Here is a 23,132-nt window from a genome sequence, read left to right as displayed (position 1 = left end):
TATACTGGGGGGGGGGCCGTACTCAATGTTTATTATACTGGGGGGGTAGCCGCACTCAATGTTTATTATACTGGGGGGGGGCGCACTCAATGTTTATTATACTGGTGGGGGGCAGCACTCAATGTTTATTATTCTGGGGGGGGGCGCCGCACTCAATGTTTATTATACTGGGGGGGGGGGGCCGTACTCAATGTTAATGAAGATAACTGACCTGTTAATACAAATGCAGGAGGCGGGTGCCGGAATCAAATAGCGGCACCCGACCTCTATGACAGGGAGCGGCACCTGAGGGGTTAACTGCCGCTGATGAGGCTGATCGCAGCTCCCTGTCATAGAGGTCGGGTGCCGGCTATTTGATTCCGGCACCCGCCTCCTGCATTTGTATTAAAAGGTCAGTTATCTTCATTGGTGGCGCAGTGGCCACAGCCCCTCCCCCGGCCCTGTCCCACTTCCTATTGGCCGCGGCGGCAGCAGCACAGGGGGAGGGAGAGACCATCTGGAGCCCTGCCCCTATCACAGCGCCACGCCTGGCCCACTCGCCACATTTTTTTATTTTATTTTATTTATTTTTTTTATCCTCAGTCGCGGCTGGCACCCCCCTTGTGAGTGGCACCCGGGGCGGGCCGCCCCCCCCGCCCCCCCCCCCCGCCCCCCCCGCCCCCCCCTTGGTACGCCACTGCATTGACGGTCTGTTCTTCCCCCCAGCCACGTACAACACCACGGGTCCCAGATAGGTGACAACAACGAGCACCCTGGGATGCCTGCTGTGGTTGGTCTTCCTCCTCCTCAAAGCCACATTCCTCCTCTGACTCCTCTTCCTCATACTCCTCTTCCAACGTTGCCGCAGATCCGGCAAGCGGTGATGACAAGGCTGTTTCTGGTGGTGATGGTGACCACAACTCTTCCTCTTCCTCATCACGCTCATCTACAGCCTGATCCAGCACTCTTCGCAGGGCCCTCTTCAGGAAGAAAACAAATGGGATGAGGTCGCTGATGGTGCCTTCGGTGCGACTGACTAGGTTTGTCACCTCCTCAAAAGGATGCATGAGTCTACAGGCATTGCGCATGAGCGTCCAGTAACGTGGCAAAAAAATTCCCAGCTCCGCAGAGGCTGTCCTAGCACCCCGGTCATACAAATACTCGTTGATGGCTTTTTCTTGTTGGAGCAGGCGGTCGAACATTAGGAGTGTTGAATTCCAACGTGTCGGGCTGTCGCAAATCAAGCGCCTCACTGGCATGTTGTTTCGCCGCTGGATATCTGAAAAGTGCGCCATAGCCGTGTAGGAACGCCTGAAACCGAACTGTAAAGTTCGGGTTCGTACCGAACTTTAGGATTTTTGGACCCCGGACCCGAACTCGAACATTTCAGTAAAAGTTTGGGTTCAGTGTTCGGCGCTTTCTTGGCGCTTTTTGAAAGGCTGCAGAGCGGCCAATCAAAAAGCGGTTAACTGTCTGACCTTAGAAGCCATCACTAATGGCATGACTGTGATTGGCCAGTGTAGCATATGACCCAGCCTCTATATAAGCTGGAGTCACGTAGCGCTGCACGTCACTCTGCTGTGCTTAGTGTAGGGGGAGGATGCTGCTGGGGATTTCAGGGAGAGGATAGGAGAGACTCTTTGCTCAAAATATGAATCTAACTCAGCGATCTACATACATTGTGTTTTGTGGGTGCAGGGCACAATCTTTTTATCCTGCCCTGAGCCCAGTGACCGAAAAAAAATAACTTAAATAAGTCAGTTAGATGGGCGGCGGCGGCCATTTTATGCAAGCTCAGTGCACCAGCACTGCATCTGAGCTTTTGGGACATTGAAAATCCCAATTTTTTGGGCAATATACAACATCTGGATTAGTCAGTGTGCAATTTAAGCTAGAAATACAGCCATCATTTTCTGGAGTTTTAAAAATACACCTTTTTTTTGCCAAAAACCACTATTTTCCTGATCTGCAAGTGTTAAATTAAAGTTTAATATATACAGCTTTCATATTCTGTTACCCAAAAAAAACCACTTTTTTGGCAATACACAACATCTGGATTAGTCAGTGTGCAATTTAAGCTAGAAATACACCCATCATTTTTTGTGGTTTAAAAAACACACTTTTTTTGCCAAAAAACACTATTTTCAGGCCTTGCAGCATCAGCACGTGTGACATTACAGGCTTATATACTGCTGTCAAATTCAGTTAAACAAACACTCGTTTGGGTAAAAAAATTAGTTGGCAGCCTTTGATGGAGATGTCATTGTGAGATACACCCTTAATACATTTAGATTCATAGATTTGAAATACCGCCATTTGGTGCACCAATGTTTAATTCAGGCCTACACTGGTTCAGACCGTGTGAGATACACCCTTTACATACAGGGGTTTGATTCAGGCATTTGAAATGCAGACAATTTGGGCAAAGAAATCTTTAATTGAGGCCTACAGTGGGTCATGCGTGTGAGATACACCCTGTATTTACAGGGGTTATATTCTTTAATTAATATAACACCCTTTTTGGGGCAAAATACACAATATTTCAGTTCCTTGCACCATAAGCACGTTTAAAATTCCTGGGTTATATACTGCTGCCATATTGAGTTATTAAACAAACACCCATTTGGGCAAAAAAAGTTTATTTGGCAGCCTTTGCTGCGTATGTCATTGTGAGATACACCCTTAATACATTTGGGTTAGATTCAGAGATTTGAAATACCGCCATTTGCTGCACCAATATTTAATTCAGGCCTACAGGGGTTCAGGCCTTGTGAGATACACCCTTTACATACAGAGGTTTGATTCAGGCATTTGAAATACAGGCATTTTGGGCAAAGAAATATTTAATTAAGGCCTAGTCTGGATCAGGCTGTGTAAGATACACCCTTTACATACTGTCGTTCTATTCTACTATTAATTAAACACCCATTTAGGGCAAGATCCTAAATTCAAGAAATATGAGGAGAGCGTCAAATAAGGGACGTGGCCCAGGTCGTAGTGCTGCTGGTGGACCTCCTGTTGCAGGGAGAGGACGTGGTCGATCTGTGCCAGCTACATGCACAAGTGAAACCCCTTCCTCAGGTGCGAGTAAGCGACAGAACCTGCAGCGGTATTTGGTCGAGCCTAATGCGGCTCTACAAATGGTGAAGCCTGAACAAGTACAGGCGATAGTAGATTGGGTTGCTGACAGTGGATCCAGTTCCTTCACATTATCTCCCACCCAGTCTCCTGCTGAAAGACCACAGTTGGCACCTGCAGCCGATGTCCATCAGTCTTTCACCTCACCTCCTTGCAAATCAGCCAAGCAGTCTGAGCCCCAACTCATGCAGCAGTCTCTTCTGCTTTTTGATGACTCTGTTAGCAGGGTTTCCCAGGGCCATCCACCTAGCCCTGCCCCATAAGTGGAAGAGATTGAGTGCACCAATGCCCAACCACTTATCTTTCAAGATGAGTACATGGGAGGACCATCGCAGCACATCTCGTATGATGACGAAGCACAGGTGCCAACTGCTGTGGCTTTCGAAAGTGTGCAGACCGACAAGGAAGCCAGGGGTGAAGACTGGGTGGAAGATGATGTGGAGGACGATGAGGTCCTCGACCCCACATGGAATCAAGGTCATGCGAGTGACCTATGTAGTTCGGAGGAAGAGGCGGTGGTTGCACAGAGCCACCAGCACAGCAGAAGGGTGCAAAAGCGGAGTGACCGCCCTCTAAACAGTACGCCTGCTACTGCCCACCGCAGCAAGGGACCGAGCACACCAAAGCCAGCTTCAAGTAGTTCACTGGCGTGGCAGTTCTTCAGACAATGTGCTGACGACAAGATACGAGTGGTTTGCACGCTGAGCAATCAGAGCCTGAAACGAGGCATAAACGTTCTCAACCTGAGCACAACCTGCATGACCAGGCATTTAAGTGCAAAGCACGAGCTGCAGTGGAGTAGACACCTCAAAAACCAAGAAAGGTCTCTGGCTCCTCCTGCTTCCTCTTCTGCTGCAGTCTCGGCCTCTTCATCCACCTCTGGAGTGACAGTGCCACCTGCCACCCCGCAAGCAACACCAACACCTGGGTCACCAAGCACCTCCACAATGTCCCAATGAAGCGTTCAGCTCTCCCTATCCTAAACACTGGAGAGGAAGAGGAAGTACCCCCTACCCACCCGCGATCCCTAGCCCTGAATGCCAGCATTTCTATATTACTGGCTTTTGAAATGCTGTCATTCCGTCTGGTGGAGACAGATAGTTTTAAAGGCCTTATGGCGGTGGCTGTCCCACAGTACGTCCCACAGTACGTCGTGCCCAGCCGCCACTACTTTTCAAGGCAAGCCATCCCTTCCCTGCACAACCAAGTAGGGGACAAAATCAGGTGTGCACTGCGCAACGCCATCTGTGGCAAGGTGCACCTGACTACAGATACGTGGACCAGTAAGCACGGTCAGGGACGTTATATCTCCATAACAGCACACTGGGTAAATGCAGTGGCAGCTGGGCCTGAGGCGGATAGCAGTTTGGCGTATGTCCTTCCACCACCGAGGATTGCAGGGCGCTTCAGTTTGCCTCCTGTTGCTTCCTCCTCCTACTTTGCTTCCTCAACCTCTACCAGCTCCTCATCCGGTCAGAGTAACACCTTCACCACCAATTTCAGCACAGCCAGGGGTAAACGGCAGCAGGCAGTTTTAAAACTTATCTGTTTGGGGGACAAACCCCACACCGCGCAGGAGCTGTGGACGGGCCTTGAACAACAGACTGATGAGTGGTTTGTGCCAGTCAGCCTTAAGCCCGGCCTGGTGGTGTGCGATAATGGGCGAAATCTCATAGCAGTTCTGGGACTAGCCGGTTTGAACCACATCCCTTGCCTGGCGCATGTGCTGAATTTGGTGGTGCAGAGATTGCTTAAAAATTACCCCGATATGTCAGAGCTGCTGCATAAAGTGCGGGCCGTCTGTGCGCGCTTTTGGCATTCTCACCCTGCTGCTGCTCTCCTGTCAGCGATGCAGTGTAACTAGTAGACAGGTTAAAAAAAAAATGTCTTTTATATTTTCGGGTGATATTCACCAATTTTGGTGTGTATAGTACCACTGCTATACCTAGTAGACCGGTAAAAAAATAAAAATAAATGTAATTTACATTTTCGGGTGAAATTCACCAATTTTTCGGTGTATAGTACCACTGCTATACCTAGTAGACAGGTTAAAAAAAAAAATGTAATTTACATTTTCTGGTGAAATTCACCAATTTTTGGGTGTATAGTACCACTGCTATACCTAGTAGACCATTAAAAATAAAAAAAATTGTCAGTTATAAATTCAGGTAAAATTCACCAATTTTTGGATTTTTGGGTGTGATGTACCACTCCTATACCTAGTAGACCGGTAAAAAAAATAATAATTTGTCAGTTACATTTTCTGGTGAAATTCACCAATTTTTGGGTGTGATGTACCACTGCTATACCTAGTACAAGTTAAAAAAATAAATAAATAGTCAGTTACATTTTCTGTTAAAATTTACCAATTTTTGGGTGTGATGTACCACTGCTATACCTAGTAGACAGGTTAAAAAATAAATAAAATGTCAGTTCCATTTTCTGGTGAAATTCTAAATTTTTTGGTTGTGATTTACCACTGCTATACCTATTAGAATGGTAAAAAAAAAAAAAAAAATTGTCAGTTACATTTTCTGGTGAAATTCACAGATTTTTGGGTGTCATGTACCACTGCTATACCGAGTAGACAGGTAAAAAAAAAAAAAAAAAAAATTGTCTGTTACATCTTTGGGTGAAATTCACAGATTTTTGTGTGTAATATACCCCTCCTCTACCTAGTTGACAGCTTAATAAATTTCAATACTTTTTCTGTTACATTCTTGGGTTGACATTATACAATTTTAGAAGTGAACAAACACCTGCTCTGCATAGGTGACAGGGAATAAATTTAAGAAATTATTCAGTAATTAATGCGCGTCACATCCTTTCATTCAATGCTTAAACTTTGAAAAGTTGTCGCACTTTTATGCTTTAATAATTTCTCCCATATTTCAACTCTATAATTTTAAATTTGAAAAAATTTATCCTCCCTTGGATGTGGTCTCTCTTTCTCACGCTCCCTCTCCGGCGTGGAACCCTGATTCCCCGCCACCCTTGATCACCATGGTAGGCGCATAAAAGAACATCGAAAGTTGATAGAGCAGATATCAAATTGGATCGTGAACATCACAGGGACGTGCGACATGGTGGGGCAGTAAGTGTGCACACGTCTACACGAACTGACTGACAGGGGTCAGCCCCTGCAACTTCTGGGTCTCCAAATTGGGCACATGGCCTGAGCTTGCCCTTTACCCCTTGGAGGTGCTGGCCTGCCCTGCAGCCGGTGTATTGTCTGAATGTGTGTTTAGCACGACTGGAGGGGGTTATCACAGGTTATATTCCCCAATGTTTTGGGGTGTACCCTAATTTTAAAATTTTAATTTAAAACCAAAAAGCAGTGTAGGCTACCTCCTCCTCCTCCACTGCCGCTTCCACCTACACCGCCACATGCACCGCCTCCTCAACCTCCTACTCCATATGGACCTCGTCCTCCTAGATCAAGATTATTATTTTTTATTTTTACCTATTTTATGTTATTTAAAGTCATTTCCCTATCCACATTTGTTTGCAGAGCACTTGCCATGTTCTTAACCACATTTTGATGCCATTTGCAGGCCGCTAGCCCTTTCCATGACATTTTTACAGCCATTTTAGTGCTCAAAAGTTCGGGTCCCCATTTACTTCAATAGGTTTCAGGGTCAAGTTCGGGTCAAGTTCCGGTCCCGAACTCAAACTTTTTTCTGAAGTTCAGCCGAACCCGTCAAACCCGAACATCCAGGTGTCCGCTCAACTCTATTAGAGATGAGGGAAGTTGTAAGAAATTTGATTCGGCTGCTTCGCTGAATTTTACAAAAAAATCAGCTTTGTGGCGAATTACATCACAAAGCGCATTTCTTTGTAAGTAGCGGGTGCAATAACAGGGATCAGCAATTGCAGCACTTCCCGTCATTGTACCCCTCAGATGCCGTGTTCATACATGATCGCTGCATCTGATATTAAAAGTAGTGATGTCGCGAACATAAAATTTTCTGTTCGCGGACGCAAATTTCTGCAAATGTTCGCGAACGGGCGAACAGGGCGAACCGCCATAGACTTCAATAGGCAGGCGAATTTTAAAACCCACAGGGACTCTTTCTAGCAACAGTAGTGATGGAAAAGTTGTTTCAAGGGGACTAACACCTGGACTGTGGCATGCCAGAGGGGGATCCATGGCAAAACTCCCATGGAAAATTATGTAGTTGACGCAGAGTTGGATTTTAATCCATAAAGGGCATAAATCACCTAACAATCCAATTTTTTTTTGAACAATGTGGTTTAAAACATCCAGTGTGTGTATACGATCAGGTATGATATTGTATCGATCAGGTAGTGTAAGGGTTACGCCCGCTTCACAGACATTGACAGACCAAACTCGAATTTTAATGCACTGCAAACAACCGCAAACAGTCCATTTGCCCAACCGCAAACTCCCCATTTGTTAAAGGTTGGATACCAAGCTAGCCATGTCCCGTTGATGTCATTGAAGGTTTCTTCCTCCACCCAGCCACGTACAACACCAAGGGTCCCCGAAAGGTGAATTGAATTGATTTTTCGAAGGGGGAGATGTTTAAAAAAAATGCTGGCTCCCTCCTCTTTGTTTGAATCCACGGTCACTGCGTCTGCACCGTGCAATTTACTGCCCCACCGGATATGAGTGGTATTTTCTGTAGTACTATTCTCATCAGTTTAATACCTGTTACGTCCCCAATTTGGGGTCAAATTATTAAATAGATTTTTCGAACGAATAGATGGTTAAAAAAATGCTGGCTCCCTCCCCTTTGTTTGAATCCACGCCACGGTCACTGCGTCTGCAACGTGCAATTTACTGCCCCACCGGATATGAGTGGTATTTTCTGTAGTAATATTCTCATCAGTTTAATCCCTGTTACGTCCCATATCAGGGTGGGATTGCCTTTTGTGAAAAAAAATTTCGACTGCCTTCACAGTGACAGACCAAACTCTGATACACCAAAATGAATTGATTTTAGGAACCGGGAGATGGAAAAAGCAGCTTGGTCGGTCCTCTTACTCAGTCCCAAGTTGGGGCACTGTGCGTGCACGGAGCAATGTGCTGTGACACCCTATATGAGTGGTGTCTTAACTAGTACTATTCCTATCAGTTTAATCCCTGTTACGTCCCCTATCCGGGGACGTGTGTCGAATTGATTAACCATTGTCGAATTAACAAACCATTACGACATCCTGGAAAAATTTAGTTCTGAGCTCTGTACTTGCTTTGTATTGGAATTGATGGGGATTTTTTAAATTGTCTGCATTATAAACTATTAAGAGACTTTATTATGATTTTTTTATTTTATGTATTAAAAACCAACCCATACAATATATAAAAAAATGTATGTTTTTTTTATGAAAAATTATCCAGCCGATCGCTTTTGGTATAATCATAATGAAGCAACGGCCTTATCATCTGGGGTGTGGCAACATTGCCAACACACTCATAGAGGTGATGATCGCTTCATTGTGATACGCAAGCCCCTTCACCACAACAAGGTAACGATCACGAAGGGGAATTGACACTTGTATGTGCCTTTTTTTTTTGTTTTGTTTCTGCATCCACAGTGCAGCACCAGAGGCCAGAAAAATTAGGCATGTACACATGCCTGAAAAATAATGGTATTGTTGCAGCCGCTGTTGTAGCAGTGGCCGGAAAAATTTATGTTTTCAAAGCAGAAAGGTGACTAAAACATTGCGGCTTGAACCCTAGTTGGTGGCGGAGAATTCACGAAAGTCATCCGGTATGCAAACATTAAATACAGCAGCGTGGGGACCATTTTGAGGCCAAGGCATGTCATCAGGCCCTTTGTTAGTCAAACGTATCCCCCACTGTCAGTCCCTTCGGGATCCATACCTCATTCATCTTAATGAAGGTGAGGTAATCAACACTTTTTTGACCGAGGCGACTTCTTTTGTCAGTGACAATGCCTCCTGCTGCACTGAAGGTCCTTTCTGACAGGACACTTGAAGCGGGGCAGGCTAGAAGTTCTATCGCAAACTGGGATAGCTCAGGCCACTGGTCAAGCCTGCACACCCAGCAGTCAAGGGGTTCATCGCTCCTCAGAGTGTCGATATCTGCAGTTAAGCCGAGGTAGTCTGCTACCTGTCGGTCGAGTCGTTCTCTAAGGCTGGATCCCGAATGGCTGTGGCGATGTGTAGGACTGAAAAAGCTCTGCATGTCCTCCATCAACAACACATCTGTAAAGCGTCCTGTCCTTGCCGCCGTGGTCGTGGTAGGAGGAGGATTACTTTCACCTATTCCCCTGTTAGATTCCCGTTGTGCTGTGACATCCCCCTTATAAGCTGTGTAAAGCATATTTTTTAGTTTTGTTTTGAACTGCTGCATCCTTTCTGACTTTCGGTAAGTTGGTAACATTTCCGCCACTTTCTGCTTATACCGGGGGTCTAGTAACGTGGCCACCCAGTACAGGTCGTTCTCCATCCTTTTTATACGAGGGTCCCTGAACAGACATGACAGCATGAAAGACCCCATTTGCACAAGGTTGGATGCCGAGCTACTTATTTCCCGTTCCTCGTCCATACTGATTTCATTGACGGTCTGTTCTTCACCCCAGCCAAGTACAACTCCACGGGTCCCAGATAGGTGACAACAACAAGCACCCTGTGATGCCTTCTGTGGTTGGTCTTCTTCCTCCTCCTCAAAGCCACATTCCTCCTCTGACTCCTCTTCCTCACACTCCTCTTCCAGCGTTGCCGCAGGTCCAGCAAGCGATGATGACAAGGCTGTTTCTGGTGGTGATGGTGACCACAACTCTTCCTCTTCACGCTCATCTACAGCCTGATCCAGCACTCTTCGCTCCAGGAAGAAAACAAATGGGATGAGGTCGCTGATGATGCCTTCGGTGCGACTGACTAGGTTTGTCACCTCCTCAAAAGGATGCATGAGCCTACAGGCATTGCGCATGAGCGTCCAGTAATGTGGCAAAAAAATTCCCAGCTCCGCAGAGGCTGTCCTAGCACCCCGGTCATACAAATACTCGTTGACTGCTTTTTCTTGTTGGAACAGGCAGTCGAAAATTAGGAGTGTTGAATTCCAACGTGTCGGGCTGTCGCAAATCAAGCGCCTCACTGGCATGTTGTTTCGGCGCTGAATGTCTGAAAAGTGCGCCATGGCCGTGTAGGAACGCCTGAAATGGCCACACACCTTCCTGGCCTGCTTGAGGACGTCCTGTAAGCCTGGGTACTTAGACACAAAGCGATGAGATTCAACACGTGTGCCATGCACGGCACATGTGACAACTTGCCCAAATTCAATGCCGCCAACAAATTGCTTCCATTGTCACACACCACTTTGCCGATCTCCAGTTGGTGCGGGGTCAGCCACTGATCCACCTGTGCGTTCAGGGCGGACAGGAGTGCTGGTCCGGTGTGGCTCTCTGCTTTCAGGCAAGTCAACCCCAAGACAGCGTGACACTGTCGTATCCGGGATGTGGAATAGCCCCTGGGGAGCTGGGGGGATTCAGTTGATGTGCAGCCAGACGCCGCAGCAGAAGAGGACTCAGCCGAGGAGGTTATGGAAGAGGATGGAGTAGGAGGAGTAGAGGAGGTGGCAGTAGGCCTGCCTGGAAGTCGTGGCGGTGTCACCAACTCCGCTGCAGAGCCACGCATTCCATGCTTGTCAGCCGTCAGCAGGTTGACCCAATTCGCAGTGTAGGTGATATACCTGCCCTGACCGTGCTTTGAAGACCAGGTATCAGTGGTCAGATGGACCCTTGCCCCAACACTGTATGCCAGAGATGCCATGAATTCCTTTTCAATCACTGAGTAGAGGTTTGGGATTGCCTTTTTTGAAAAAAAAATTTGTCCGGGTACCTTCCACTGTGGTGTCCCAATAGCGACAAATTTTTTGAAGGCCTCAGACTCCACCAGCTGGTATGGAAAAAGCTGGCGTGCTAAGAGTTCCGTCAAGCCAGCTGTCAGACGCCGGGCAAGGGGGTGACTCTGGGACATTGGCTTCCTACGCTCAAACATTTCCTTTACAGACACCTGACTGTGGGCAGATGAGATGGAACTGCTGAAGGTGAGAGGCAGAGTGGCGGTAGGTTGAGAGGGGGCAAGGAGGACAGCAGTGGTTGACGTGGCTGAAGATGCTGGACCAGGAGGAGGATGGTGGCTTTGAGCTTGTGTGCTGCTTCTACTCGTCATCATGTGTTGATCCCATAGGCGTTTGTGATGTGCGATCATGTGCCTTCGCAAAGCAGTTGTACCTAGGTGGGTGTTGGATTTCCCACGACTCAGTTTCTTTTGGCACAGGTTGAAAATGGCATCGCTGTTGTCAGAGGCAGACACACCAAAAAAATGTCACACTGCTGAGCTTTGCAATGACGGCATTCTGGTGGTGGCAGCAGCATGTGTTGATTGGCGTGCTGTCTGGCTGACCCCGGGTGCCGATACATGCTGTCTGACTGTGCCACTAGCTCCTTGCGACGACCTCCCCCTGCTTCCAACTCATCTCCTCCTTCTCTCTGTCTCCCCTTCTGAACTTTCCCCCTCTTCTTCTTCTCTTCGAGCAGGCACCCATGTGGCATCCACGGACACATCGTCACCATCAACCACTTCACTTGTATCTGACACCTCAGCAAAGGAAGCAGCAGCAGGTACAACATCATCATCATCACACTGTACGTCCATGTGTGTAATGCTGCCTGACTGAGACATATCCCTGTTATCTACATCCTCTGGCAATAATGGTTGCGCATCACTAATTTCATCCAAATGATGTGTAAATAACTCCTCTGAGGGATCAAGTGAAGCGGCTGTGGTGGCTGTGGTGGTAGTGGTGGTGGTGGCGGCGGGCGGGAGAGTGGTAACTTGAGAGCAGGTGACCAAAGCTGAGCTGGAGGAGGATGGTGCGTCAAGGTTCTTAGCGGAAGCTGTTGAAGATTGGGTGTCCTGTGTAAGCCAGTCAACTATTTTCTCAGAATTTTTTGGGTTCAGGGTACGTGGCCTCTGAACACTGGGCATTATTCCAGGGCCAGTGGAAATCACAGCACCACGAACATGATGGCCACTGCGGCGTGGCCTGCCTCTGCCTGTCATTTTTTATTAGATAAGTGTTACTATGCGTGCAAGGTACTGTGCCACCCTATATAAGTGGTGGGCAGTGGGCACAGTACAGTCGGTGTGGGCCTGACACACACTGGCTTGTGAATGGGATTAGATCACAGAAATTTTTTTAATAGAATTTTTATTTATCTGCAAGGTATTTGTGAGTAAATGACACCCTGTAACAGTATAAGTGGAAGTCTAGCCACTAGCCAGTGGCCACACTACAGTCTGTGTGGGCCTGACACACACAGGCTTGCAAATGGGATTAGATCACAGAAAAATAATAAATAGAATTTTTTTTACCTGCGACTTATTTTCTGTCACACCCTGTATGAATGGTGTGCACACAGTACTGTCTGTGACTGAGCCTGCAGCCTCTCACACACGGGCAGGCAACTGCAATATATATACTGTATATAAAAAAAAAAAAAAGCAGTCTGATGTACCAGCCGTGAAAAAGGCTTTTTGGGGTGCTGTCAGGACGCTGTCCTTACAGCAGATGAGTCTGTGGACACAGAACACTGCCCTAGCTCACGCTTTCCCTATTGAATCAGCAGCAGCAGCAGCAGCACTGTCCCTCCTCTCACTGAGAATGCAGATTCCGAATGAATCTAAAATGGATGCTGTCCAGAAGGTGGGAGAGTCTGGGAGGGAGGGTCTGCTGCTGATTGGCTGGAATGTGTCTGCTGACTGTGAGGTACAGGGTCAAAGTTTACTCAATGATGATGTATAGGGGGTGGACCGAACATCGCATATGTTCTCCCGCCGCGGCGAACGCGAACAAGCTATGTTCGCCGGGAACTATTCGCCGGCGAACTATTCGGACCATCTCTACTGGAGGAAAGAAGGTTTGTACACAAGCATAGAAGAGGATTCTTTACGGTAAGAGCAGTGAGACTATGGAGCTCTCTGCCTGAGGAGGTGGTGATGGTGAGTACAATAAAGAAATTCAGGAGGGGCCTGGATGTATTTCTGTAATAATATTACAGGCTATAGCTACTAGAGAGGGGTCGTTGATCCAGGGAGATATTCTGATGCCTGAAAGGAGTCGGGAAGGATTTTTTTCCTTCTTAAGTGGGGAAAATTGGCTTCTACCTCACAGGTTGTTTTTTTTTGCCTTCCTCTGGATCAACTTGAAGGATGACATGCCGATTTGGATGGACAAATGTCTTTTTTCGGCCTATATAATATGTTACTATGTTACTATGTTACTCTGTTACTATGAGCACATTATTCTTCCAAAGTGTGGACCTGTGAGCACTTCATGTGTCATCATATGATAGCTCCACAATGTTCTGTGTGCTCCTCTAGAAGTAATGTTTCTACTGCCATTATGTAAGAGGTGGACCCGAGGGAGTCCGTTGGGATACAGTGAAGCACACAAGAATGAATGCACGGACAGTGAGCTGTGTGAACCAAAATAATTTTACTGACTTTAGAAGAGAAAACTATATACAATATAATGTACACTGTGATCCAGCCGGACCACATGGAGTGAGGTATGCTCTGGTGTACTGAAGTGGTGATACAACCTCTCTGGGTTGTTAGCAACCCAAGATTGTCCACAGGGAATTCCCTAATTTAGGTACTGTACCTTTAAATATTCATATTTTGCCTAAATGCCACTAAATATGGCAGGATCTCCTAACCAAACACAGCAAACCGAAGCCACTAGGAATCAACACTAAATTTGGGGTCTGTGTACTTGGGATCTCGGCTGAGGGGCACTGTGGCTCACAGAGGCCAAATACAGAAAAATCCCACACTATCCCCCCAAATGCCGGTAATGCCCACTCCCCCACCTCAGCTAGACTCCCTTGAACTTCCACGTGGCTATTTGTAACTCCAAAACCGGGATGTGGATCCACTTGCTGTCGCAGTAAAGCTTTAATTGCTGCAGTGGTGCCAAAACTTGTCCTCACCCTGATTGCAGGGAGGGACCTGAGCTCAGGATTTAAGTCCCATTAAAAGTGTGCACTAACCGAGTGTAAAATGCTTCAGGCTGAGATCTCCAGTGCAGGCTTGAATGGCAGCTTGGTTTTCTTGATGATGATTCACCGCTGGCCTCAGGGCAGGCAGGCCTCTGGTCTCCTCAGCTCCTGATTATAAATGAAGACTACAGATCCTCTTTAGCAGGCAGAAGATATTCACCAATCGTCCCTTGCTTGCTATGGATAAAGCCTTCAATCTCTGGCTGATCACAGGACACCTCAGGTAAACAATTTAGCAGACACGTCTGAATCCGTTGCTCTCCAACTGCCGACTCTCTGTCCTCCTGCCACTTCCTTTCTCCAGCCCCTGTAGCTTTTCCCAGGAAGTTAGGACATGGCAACAAAATAACAAAATGCTCAAAATAAATAAGAAGCTATTTTTTACAGTCTATTTCAATAAGAAAGCCAATCAGGTGCAGCTATAAGATTACTTTTCTTTTTATATATTAATTGTCAACATCTCGCTCCATTAGTTCTAAGGGGGCTGTCCGACTAAGGGCCTCTAGTGGCCAGTCACACAAACTACATGTTATATCACTTCAGCTTATTCAATGTAGTCACAGATGTATCCAATTGGAGTATCATATGTTTCATCTTGGGGGCCCCAGACTGTGACCCCCTCACATCCCACCCCACTAGAGGGTGGCGACCTCGACACCACTCTCACAGACCCAGGGTTCCCCTACACAAACTCCTCCTTAGAATAGCGCTGAGGAGGAATCCCTGCCGTGGGCCTTGTCGTCCGACGTAGTTGAGAAGGGAGTGTCTGACTTGGTACCACCACACTCGAGGGTGAAACCGGATCAATTACAGTTGACCGGGGAGGAAATCCCTCTGGATAGGACCATGGCACCGCCCACCACTCATCTGTCATCGCCCCTTTCTGGGAAACCGGTTCACTCCTGGGCGGAGCCTGCTCTCGAAACCGGCACAACCTCAGCATGTTTCTATGTAAATTTCTAACAGGACCTCCACCCCCCTCTGGTTCAACCTCGTAGACGGGTATGTCTGAACCCACCCTGGGCCAAACTATATATGGTGTGGCCTCCCACTGATTGTCCAGTTTTCCACAAGGCCTCTTCTCCCTGACCAGCACACGATCTCCCGGGGAGAAGACTTCAGTCCATACTGGCCCCGAGTTAGGGTGTTGTAGTCGCTGCAACCGCTCTCCCACCACCGCTCTCCCACTCGAGTCCACTCGGTTGCAGTGAGTGCTTGCTCACTGTCAGGCGAGGGCATGTTCAACTCTCCCAGCTCTCTCCCAGCCCGACCAAACATAAGCATGTACGGTGAGTAACCGGTCGTGCTGTGCACCCGGTTATTATAGGCCCAAATCAATTCGGGGAGATACTCCGGCCATCTGGATTTCTGATCCTTTTCCAGTGTTCTCACCATCTGAAGGAGTGTACGATTGAAGCGTTCACATGCCCCATTCCCTTGCGGGTGATACGGTGTAGTCCGGGACTTCTCGATACTGTACAGGTGATATAGTTCATTCATCAGGGCCCCCTGAAAGCAGGCCCCCTGATCCGAATGTATCCGACTTGGACACCCATACACCTGTATAAAACGATGGCAGACGGCCTCCGCTGCTGACTGGGCCGTCTGGTCTCGGGTTGGCACTGCCACCGCCACCGCAAAATGATCGGTCATAACCAAACAAAAACCATGACCCGAATTGGAGTGCCCCACCTGCACATAATCTATCATCAATAGTTCTAATGGCTGGGACGTTTGGATGGTCTGAATCGGAGCCCTCTGCTCCACACTTTTGTTTAGGTCACAAGCTCTGCACATCTGACAGGCCTTCTCCACCATCCGTTCGAGATCTGGGCAGTAAACCAGCCTCTGTAGCCACTTATAAGTTTTATCACTACCAAAGTGGGCACCCCTCTCATGAGCTTCTCTAACAGCCGCGGGAGCCATGGCAACCGGGATAACGATTTGCCACCGATGCTCCAACTCTGTCCGTGTGTAGACCTTCCGATACAACAGGTCGTGGGACACTGTCAGTTTGTCCCACTGCCAGAGCAGCTTGTGGCCCTCAGGCATCAGACTTTCTCGCTCCTCTGGCTTTGGCCACGTTTTATGCCTGACCCACTGTTTTACCCTCCAGATATCTTCACACTCATTCTGGGCCCGCACCCAATCTGCATGGGTCCTTCCTAACAGTACAGGTGGCCCTTGCGCCACCCCACTTGAGTGTGCCACCGCCGCAAAGGAAGGTAGGCGACCCAGGTCAGGAGTCTCAGAGTCCTCCAGGTCATCGTCAACATCTCCATCCGGGGAGCCCACAGGTACTCTGGACAATGCATCAGCGTTAGCATTCTCTTTTCCAGACCTGAACTTGATCCGGTAGTTGAACTTCGCCAGTCGAGCTATCCACCGCTGTTCTAAAGCTCCCAACTTCGCATTATTCAGGTGTGCCAAAGGGTTATTATCTGTCAGCACCACCACCTCCATCCCAGTCAGGTATTCGGCGAAGCGTTCCGTCATTGCTCATACCAAGGCCAACAGCTCTAACTTAAAGGAGCTGTAATTGTCTGGGTTTCTCTCGGACCCTCGGAGGGAGCGACTCCCATACGCAATAACCCGCTCCCGACCATCCTGCATCTGCGCTAGAACGGCCCCCAAGCCATGCAGGCTCCCATCTGTGTACAACAGAAACGGGGTATCGAACCGAGCACAAGCTAAGATTGGGGCTTTTGTCAGAGCATCCTTCACTTCATCTAGTGCTTTCTCCTGCCTCTACCCCCACGAAATTGGACGGTTTTTAGGGCCGTTAGCTGTCCCCCGGAGCAATTCATTCAAGGGCCCCACAATATATGCAAACTTGGGGATAAATCGACGCCAGCCCCAAAAACACCTGGAATTCTCGTAGGGTCTTCGGTCGTGGCCACTTCTGAACTGCTTCCACTTTTCCGGGAGAGGGTTGCACCCCTTCTGGGGTCAACACATGGCCCAGATACTCAATGCTTCGACAAAAGAGTTGACACTTTTTCGGTTTTTATCTTCAACCCATGGTCCCTTAAGTGTTGGAGGACCTGCCGCAGCCGGGCCAGATGGTCTTCAAAGGACTTCCCGAAGACCACCACATCGTCAAGATATATCAACACCCTTAAGGGACCATATCCCACCACATCAGAGCCACAGTTCTCCCAGGCCACTTTATGGTGACACTACATATGTTGGTGAAAGGCCGTGGTGCCAACATTTGCACCCTGCCCTCGCTTTACCTTCTGCCCATATATTCTACATATGGCCATGTTGAGCTCCTCTGGCGGCTCCACAAAAAACTGTCACACCGCCGAGTACCTGATTTTCCCTCCAACACTACTCACTGGCTGACTGCTACTGCCGCTGCCTCCGTGAACCCCTGCACCACTCCTTTCCAGACAGGTAGGCTGCTGCAAAGCGGGTGTTCTACCTCATGCCCATTTGGCTCCTGACCTCCCACTGCTGCCACCCTGCTGACTCCCGACCACGCTAGCTACTTGCTGGCTCAGCCGCTGGCTCAATAGCAAGCTGCCACCCTCTTCTCCTGATGATGACGAAGCCCCTTCTTCACCCGGCTCCCAAATGCAATCGGCTTCATCATCATCGAGTAGTGTCTGCACATCACTGATGTCTTCCTCAATGGTCTTTGGGTCAGGAGCCTGACCGTTCGCGACACAAGCTCTCCTCATCACTACTTGCCCACCTAGTTGAGGAAGCGGCGGATGCCTCCTCCAGATCTTGGCTGGGCAGTAGCTGCTGACTGTCCTCTAGTAGCTCTTCCTCGCTGAAAAGTGGAGCCGAGTCTACAGCATACTTCTCGCGGTGATGGAACAGAAAAGGACAGAGGCAGGTTGAGGACAATTGAGGGCACAGGGCCTGCTCCCGGACCATGGCAACAAAGGGTTGTGTCTGACGAACCCACCGACTGTTGGCTGGGGGTGTCTGATGTCACTTGGGATGATGTGGATGATCGAGTTAACCAATCAAGAACCGCTGGGTTGCTGGTCAAGACACCTAGATGACATCGGGAGCTCAGGCCTCTCGCTGCAACTCCTGCTGCTGTGCCCCCTTACTCTGCTGCGACCTGTGCCTGCGCCAGAAACATTCAGGCCTCTGCCACTCCTCTGTGCATGGTCTGGCACTTCTCTGTCTGACATACTTGTAGCTAAACTAAACAAAAATCTATAAAAGCGACAAATATATTTTCCTTTTTGTAATGAAATAGGCCACTAAATTGTTTCTGCGCAAATAACAGCAAATGTGAACTGCGTGTATTTTTCTAATTTTCTCTAGAAATATGACAAGAAACGCTTTTACCGCAAATAAAACCAAATGTGAACAGCGTCTATTTTTCTCGTATTGTACTATAATAGGGCACTAAACGCTTTCACCATATATAGCTGCAGAAGTGAACAAAGTATGTATTTCTCTTTTTCCACAGATATAAGCCACTAAAGGCTTTTCAACATAACACTTGAACCCCTACAACAAATTACTGGAATGACAAAGCTGTATAATGGCTATTTGGATCCCCAAATAATCTTTCCCTGCACTTGTAAGGCCTCATGCATGTTTTGGTTCGCAGTTTTTGCGGCTTGGATGCGGACCTATTCACTTCAATGGGGCCACAAAAGATTCGAACAACACTCTGTGTGCTGTCCGCATCCGTTTCTCCGTTCCGTGGTCCGCCAAAAAAATATAACCTGTGCTATTCTTGTCAGTTTTGCAGACAAGAATAGGCAGTTATATCAATGGCTGTTCGTGCCGTTCCGCAAATTGCAGAACGCACATGGACGTCATCCGTGTTTTGAGGATCTGCAATTTGCTGACAGCAAAACACACAATGGTCGTGTGCATGAGGCCTAAATGGTATTTTTTCCCAATGATGTTTTCTGTATGACTCTCCCTAGCCCCTGCAACGTCTGTCCCTGCACTAAGCTGATGTGAAATGATTCCTCCCTATCCTTATCGTGCACTTATAAAGCACTTTTTTTTCCACATTGAGGTTTTCTTTCACTCTCCCTAGCACCTGAAACGTCTGTCCCTGAACAAAGTACGATGGTGAATGGCAGAATCTAAGATGGCCGCCGTATTTATAGGGCTGTGACATCACCGGGCTGGCTGGCTGCTGATTGGCTGCATTCATGGCATTATGGGTCATCCCGCCTTCCCAGAGTTCCTTGCCCCATGTCATCACACGTGTAGCCACCATTTTAGCCGCCATTGTTAGGAAAAATTGTGTTTCGTTACCACGAAGTACGAGGAAATTCGCATTCGTTCAGAATCAAATTTTTCATGAAATTCTGAACAAATTCGACTTTGTCAGCTTCGATTTGCTCATCTCTAGGTTCAACCTATAGTATATACAATCCAAGCAAAGAGGAAGTCAGAAGAATTATATCTGACCAACACCATCATTGCACGGTTAGGGTTCAATGATTATGGAAGCTATGGAACATCTACTGGTTTTACTGTTATGCCCAGGGGCGTCGTTAGGTCAAAGCATCCGGATGTTTTGTCCAGTGCCCCGAATGTTATGTTATGCTGGTAGCATTTTTGGCTATTCCAGGGCCCTTTAATATTGATTCGACCTGGGCAATCCCACAGATCATCTCCCCACCCCTTGTACATGTTCCACTGATCCGCTACTTGCGGGCTGCACGGGCATGAGTTCCGTCAGTTCGTTGCTCAATCCCGTCCTGCGGCGCTTGATCCTGCGAGACCCGGGATCACGCACCGCAGGACAGGATTGCGCACTGAAGTGACTGAACTCATGACCGCGCAGCCCTCAAGTAGCGGATCAGCGGAACAAGTACAAGGTGTGCACACATCTTCCATGACACCAGCCTGTAAGTGTAAATGTAGTTCTTCCCCCCCACACTAACGGAACTGTTCCAAGCCCACTGAGTGGAAATTTGCATAATAAGAATTAACATACAAGCCAACGTACTTAAAGGGTTTCTGTCATGAGAAATAGCGTTCTGTAGCGATGGGCTGATGTCAGCAGTACATAGCAGTCTGCTCTATAACTCCCTTTATAAAGACTTTTATAATATGCTAATGAGCCTGTAGGTGCTATGAGGACGTTGCTTCAGCACCTAGGCGCCATCCCGTTTAGTATTTGGTGCAGGCACAGTGAGTGAAGGACGCGCTCCTGCTGCTGGCTTCACTCACTGCGCCTGCGCCGGCTTCTCTCACTTAGCAGGCGCCATCCCGTTTAGTATTCGGCGCAGGAGCAGAGAGTGAAGGACGAGCTCCTGGACGGCGCAGGAACGGGATTTACTGAACGAAGAGAACTCGCCAGTCAATCAACTGGACCTGGGCGTGCCAAAGGGTGAGTAGACCGAGCCTCTAGGTGCTGAAGCAACGCCCTCATTAGCATATTTTGAAAGTGTTTATTTGAAGAGAGCGGCGGCAGGGAGTTATAAAGCAGACTGTTATGTACTGCTGACATCAGCACATCGCTACAGAACGTTATTTCTCATGACAGAAACCCTTTAAGTACGTTGGCTTGTATGTTAATTCTTATTATGCAAATTTCCACTCAGTGGGCTTGAGCCCCGGATGTTTTCAGACCCCAGCAACGCCCCTGGTTATGCCTCTGATCCTTCTGAATGAGACAGTTCTGTCAACACAAGGAAAATCTTTCCACCAAGAACAAAGCTGGTCACAGACGGGATCATTTCACCAAAGTGTTTATTACTGATATTTGTCACTTTCTGAATCTGGTTTATAAGAGGCTACATGTAACTACCTGATACGTTTGTGACACATCAACTTCTTTATTTACAGAGAAACCTGGAAAATGTCCCCTAGATCCATTAGTAGCAAACTCTCGTCTTCCATTTCCTCCTTCTGATAAGTGCGAATCGGACGATGACTGTCCTGGAAAACAAAAGTGCTGCAGGATTCGGGGCACCAGAGAATGCATAGATCCCATCGAGGGTAAGTTCATTAGAAACCAAACTCAACAAGTAGATGGAGCTCATTATTAGACAGGATTTGTCACCTAGTGAAGGAATCTGACAGCTGTATGGTTACATGACCAGCTCCACCTGATCTGCCAAAATCTGCTTTACCACAAACACATCTCAGAGGTAAATTCAGCTTCACTGGTGGCAGGCAGCCCAGCAATTATCAGGACTGTAACTGCATCACATGACTGTGAGGACTAACGCAAGGAGCACATTAATGTTCCAAAGTGTGGACCTGTGAGCACTTCATGTGTCATCATATGAGAGCTCCACAAGGTTCTGTGTGCTCCTCTAGAAGTAATGTTTCTACTGCCATTACATACATTTCCATTAGGTACATAGGTATTATACAGTACCTGTACTGATCCTGAGTTCCATCCTGTATTATACCCCAGAGCTGCACTCACTATTCTGCTGGTGCATTCACTGTGTACATACATTACATTACTTATCCTGTACTGATCCTGAGTTACATCCTGTATTATACTCCAGAGCTGCACTCACTATTCTGCTGGTGCAGTCACTGTGTACATACATTACTTATCCTGTACTGATTTTGAGTTTCATCCTGTATTATACTCCAGAGCTGCACTCACTATTCTGCTGGTGCAGTCACTGTGTACATACATTACTTATCCTGTACTGATCCTGAGTTACATCCTGTATTATACCCCAGAGCTGCACTCACTATTCTGCTGGTGCAGTCACTGTGTACATACATTACATTACTTATCCTGTACTGATCCTGAGTTACATCCTGTATTATACTCCAGAGCTGCACTCACTATTCTGCTGGTGCAGTCACTGTGTACATACATTACATTACTTATCCTGTACTGATACTGAGTTACATCCTGTATTATACTCCAGAGCTGCACTCACTATTCTGCCATTTTCTGGATATCTCTCTCATTGATGCCGCTCTTCCAGTCACTCAGGATATGTAGTGTCGATACTTTGTGTCTTATGTTTCTATAGTTAAATCTGAAAATCTAACTTAATGACCATTTTTTCTCCAGAGAAGCCCGGAACATGCCCACCACCACGCCGGACCGGGTGCTCAGCCGATCTGCCACCTGGAAAATGTGAAGTGGACAGTGATTGTCCAGGAAAAGAGAAATGCTATGTCATGTTTAGGCCAGAGTGCATCGAAGTGTAATAAGTGATGTGCGGCCGGCTGGATGCATCTCCGTCCCTCACAGCGGAGGACACATCGCTGATCAGCCTCAGTAATTCTCTCTTCTCGCGGCTTTTCCTTCTCTAGTTGCAGATAAACCTGGAGGTGACAGCGGTGAAGACCCTCAGGGCCGGATCCGCTGCCCCAGGTGCTTAGTCTGAATACACCCCCATTAAAGGCAGATTTCTCCTCCTTCTCCTCCTTCTCAGCGATCATAGTGACATTTATCAATGTAATAAAGCAGAAGATGAAAATGAGACTGAGATGTATCATTGACCGTCCATTGTGATGCATCAAATTATTACTGGTGGCCGAGAAATGTAATTCCTGCTGATTGACCCTGACATCAGACCCTGCAGTCTAGAGCAGGGCGAGGTCCTGGTGGTCAGAGGTGAGGACTGCGCTCAACCAGACTCGTTATCACCCTTTTCAGGTCTGTTTCGGATGACTCCACTATAACGGCACGTAACATCATTTTAGTGCACGTGTCAGCGGGAAAAAGAGGAAGAAGAAGGGTACCCACATGACCCTGACAGGAAGGGGGGGGGCTTGCCCTGATTGGACCCCGGGCTGACAGACAGCATGGATGAGCCAATCAGTGCTGCCGCAGACAGGGAGGGGCCCGAACAGAGCGAGCAGAACGTCCTTCTGTGCTGGGCTGTGGATGAGGGCGGTTGGGACTTGCAGGGTCTGCCAGGAAAACTATTTTAGGGACATTCAAAAGACACAATCAGGATTGTATTCTAGTGTCAGGGACAGAGAAGGGAATGCCGGAATTAGACAGAGGAAGGATTGTGTAGAATATGAGCAGAC

The 23,132-nt window shown here is 47.8% G+C and overlaps 1 protein-coding gene across 4 annotated transcripts in view; it reads left to right on the top strand.

Moving 5' to 3' along the window:
* LOC120997021 (WAP four-disulfide core domain protein 5-like) overlaps nucleotides 1–22,515 on the top strand; it is an 884,590-nt gene extending 862,075 nt beyond the window's left edge. For 2 of the 4 annotated variants that reach the window (XM_040426934.1, XM_040426932.1), the window contains exon 3: nucleotides 22,162–22,515. In XM_040426934.1, the coding sequence (XP_040282868.1) occupies nucleotides 22,162–22,301 (140 nt within the window). In that variant the 3' untranslated portion in view covers nucleotides 22,302–22,515. Of the gene's footprint in view, nucleotides 1–4,578; nucleotides 4,590–8,751; nucleotides 8,775–11,001; nucleotides 11,005–21,031; nucleotides 21,118–22,161 lie in introns of those variants that run through there. The other 2 variants (XR_005778035.1, XR_005778034.1) reach the window with 2 other exon arrangements.
* The last annotated feature ends 617 nt before the right edge of the window (nucleotides 22,516–23,132 follow it).

This window comes from Bufo bufo, chromosome 4 (genome assembly GCF_905171765.1).
Source record: "Bufo bufo chromosome 4, aBufBuf1.1, whole genome shotgun sequence".
NCBI lineage: Eukaryota > Metazoa > Chordata > Amphibia > Anura > Bufonidae > Bufo > Bufo bufo.
This window is presented reverse-complemented; position numbering and strand designations above follow the sequence as displayed.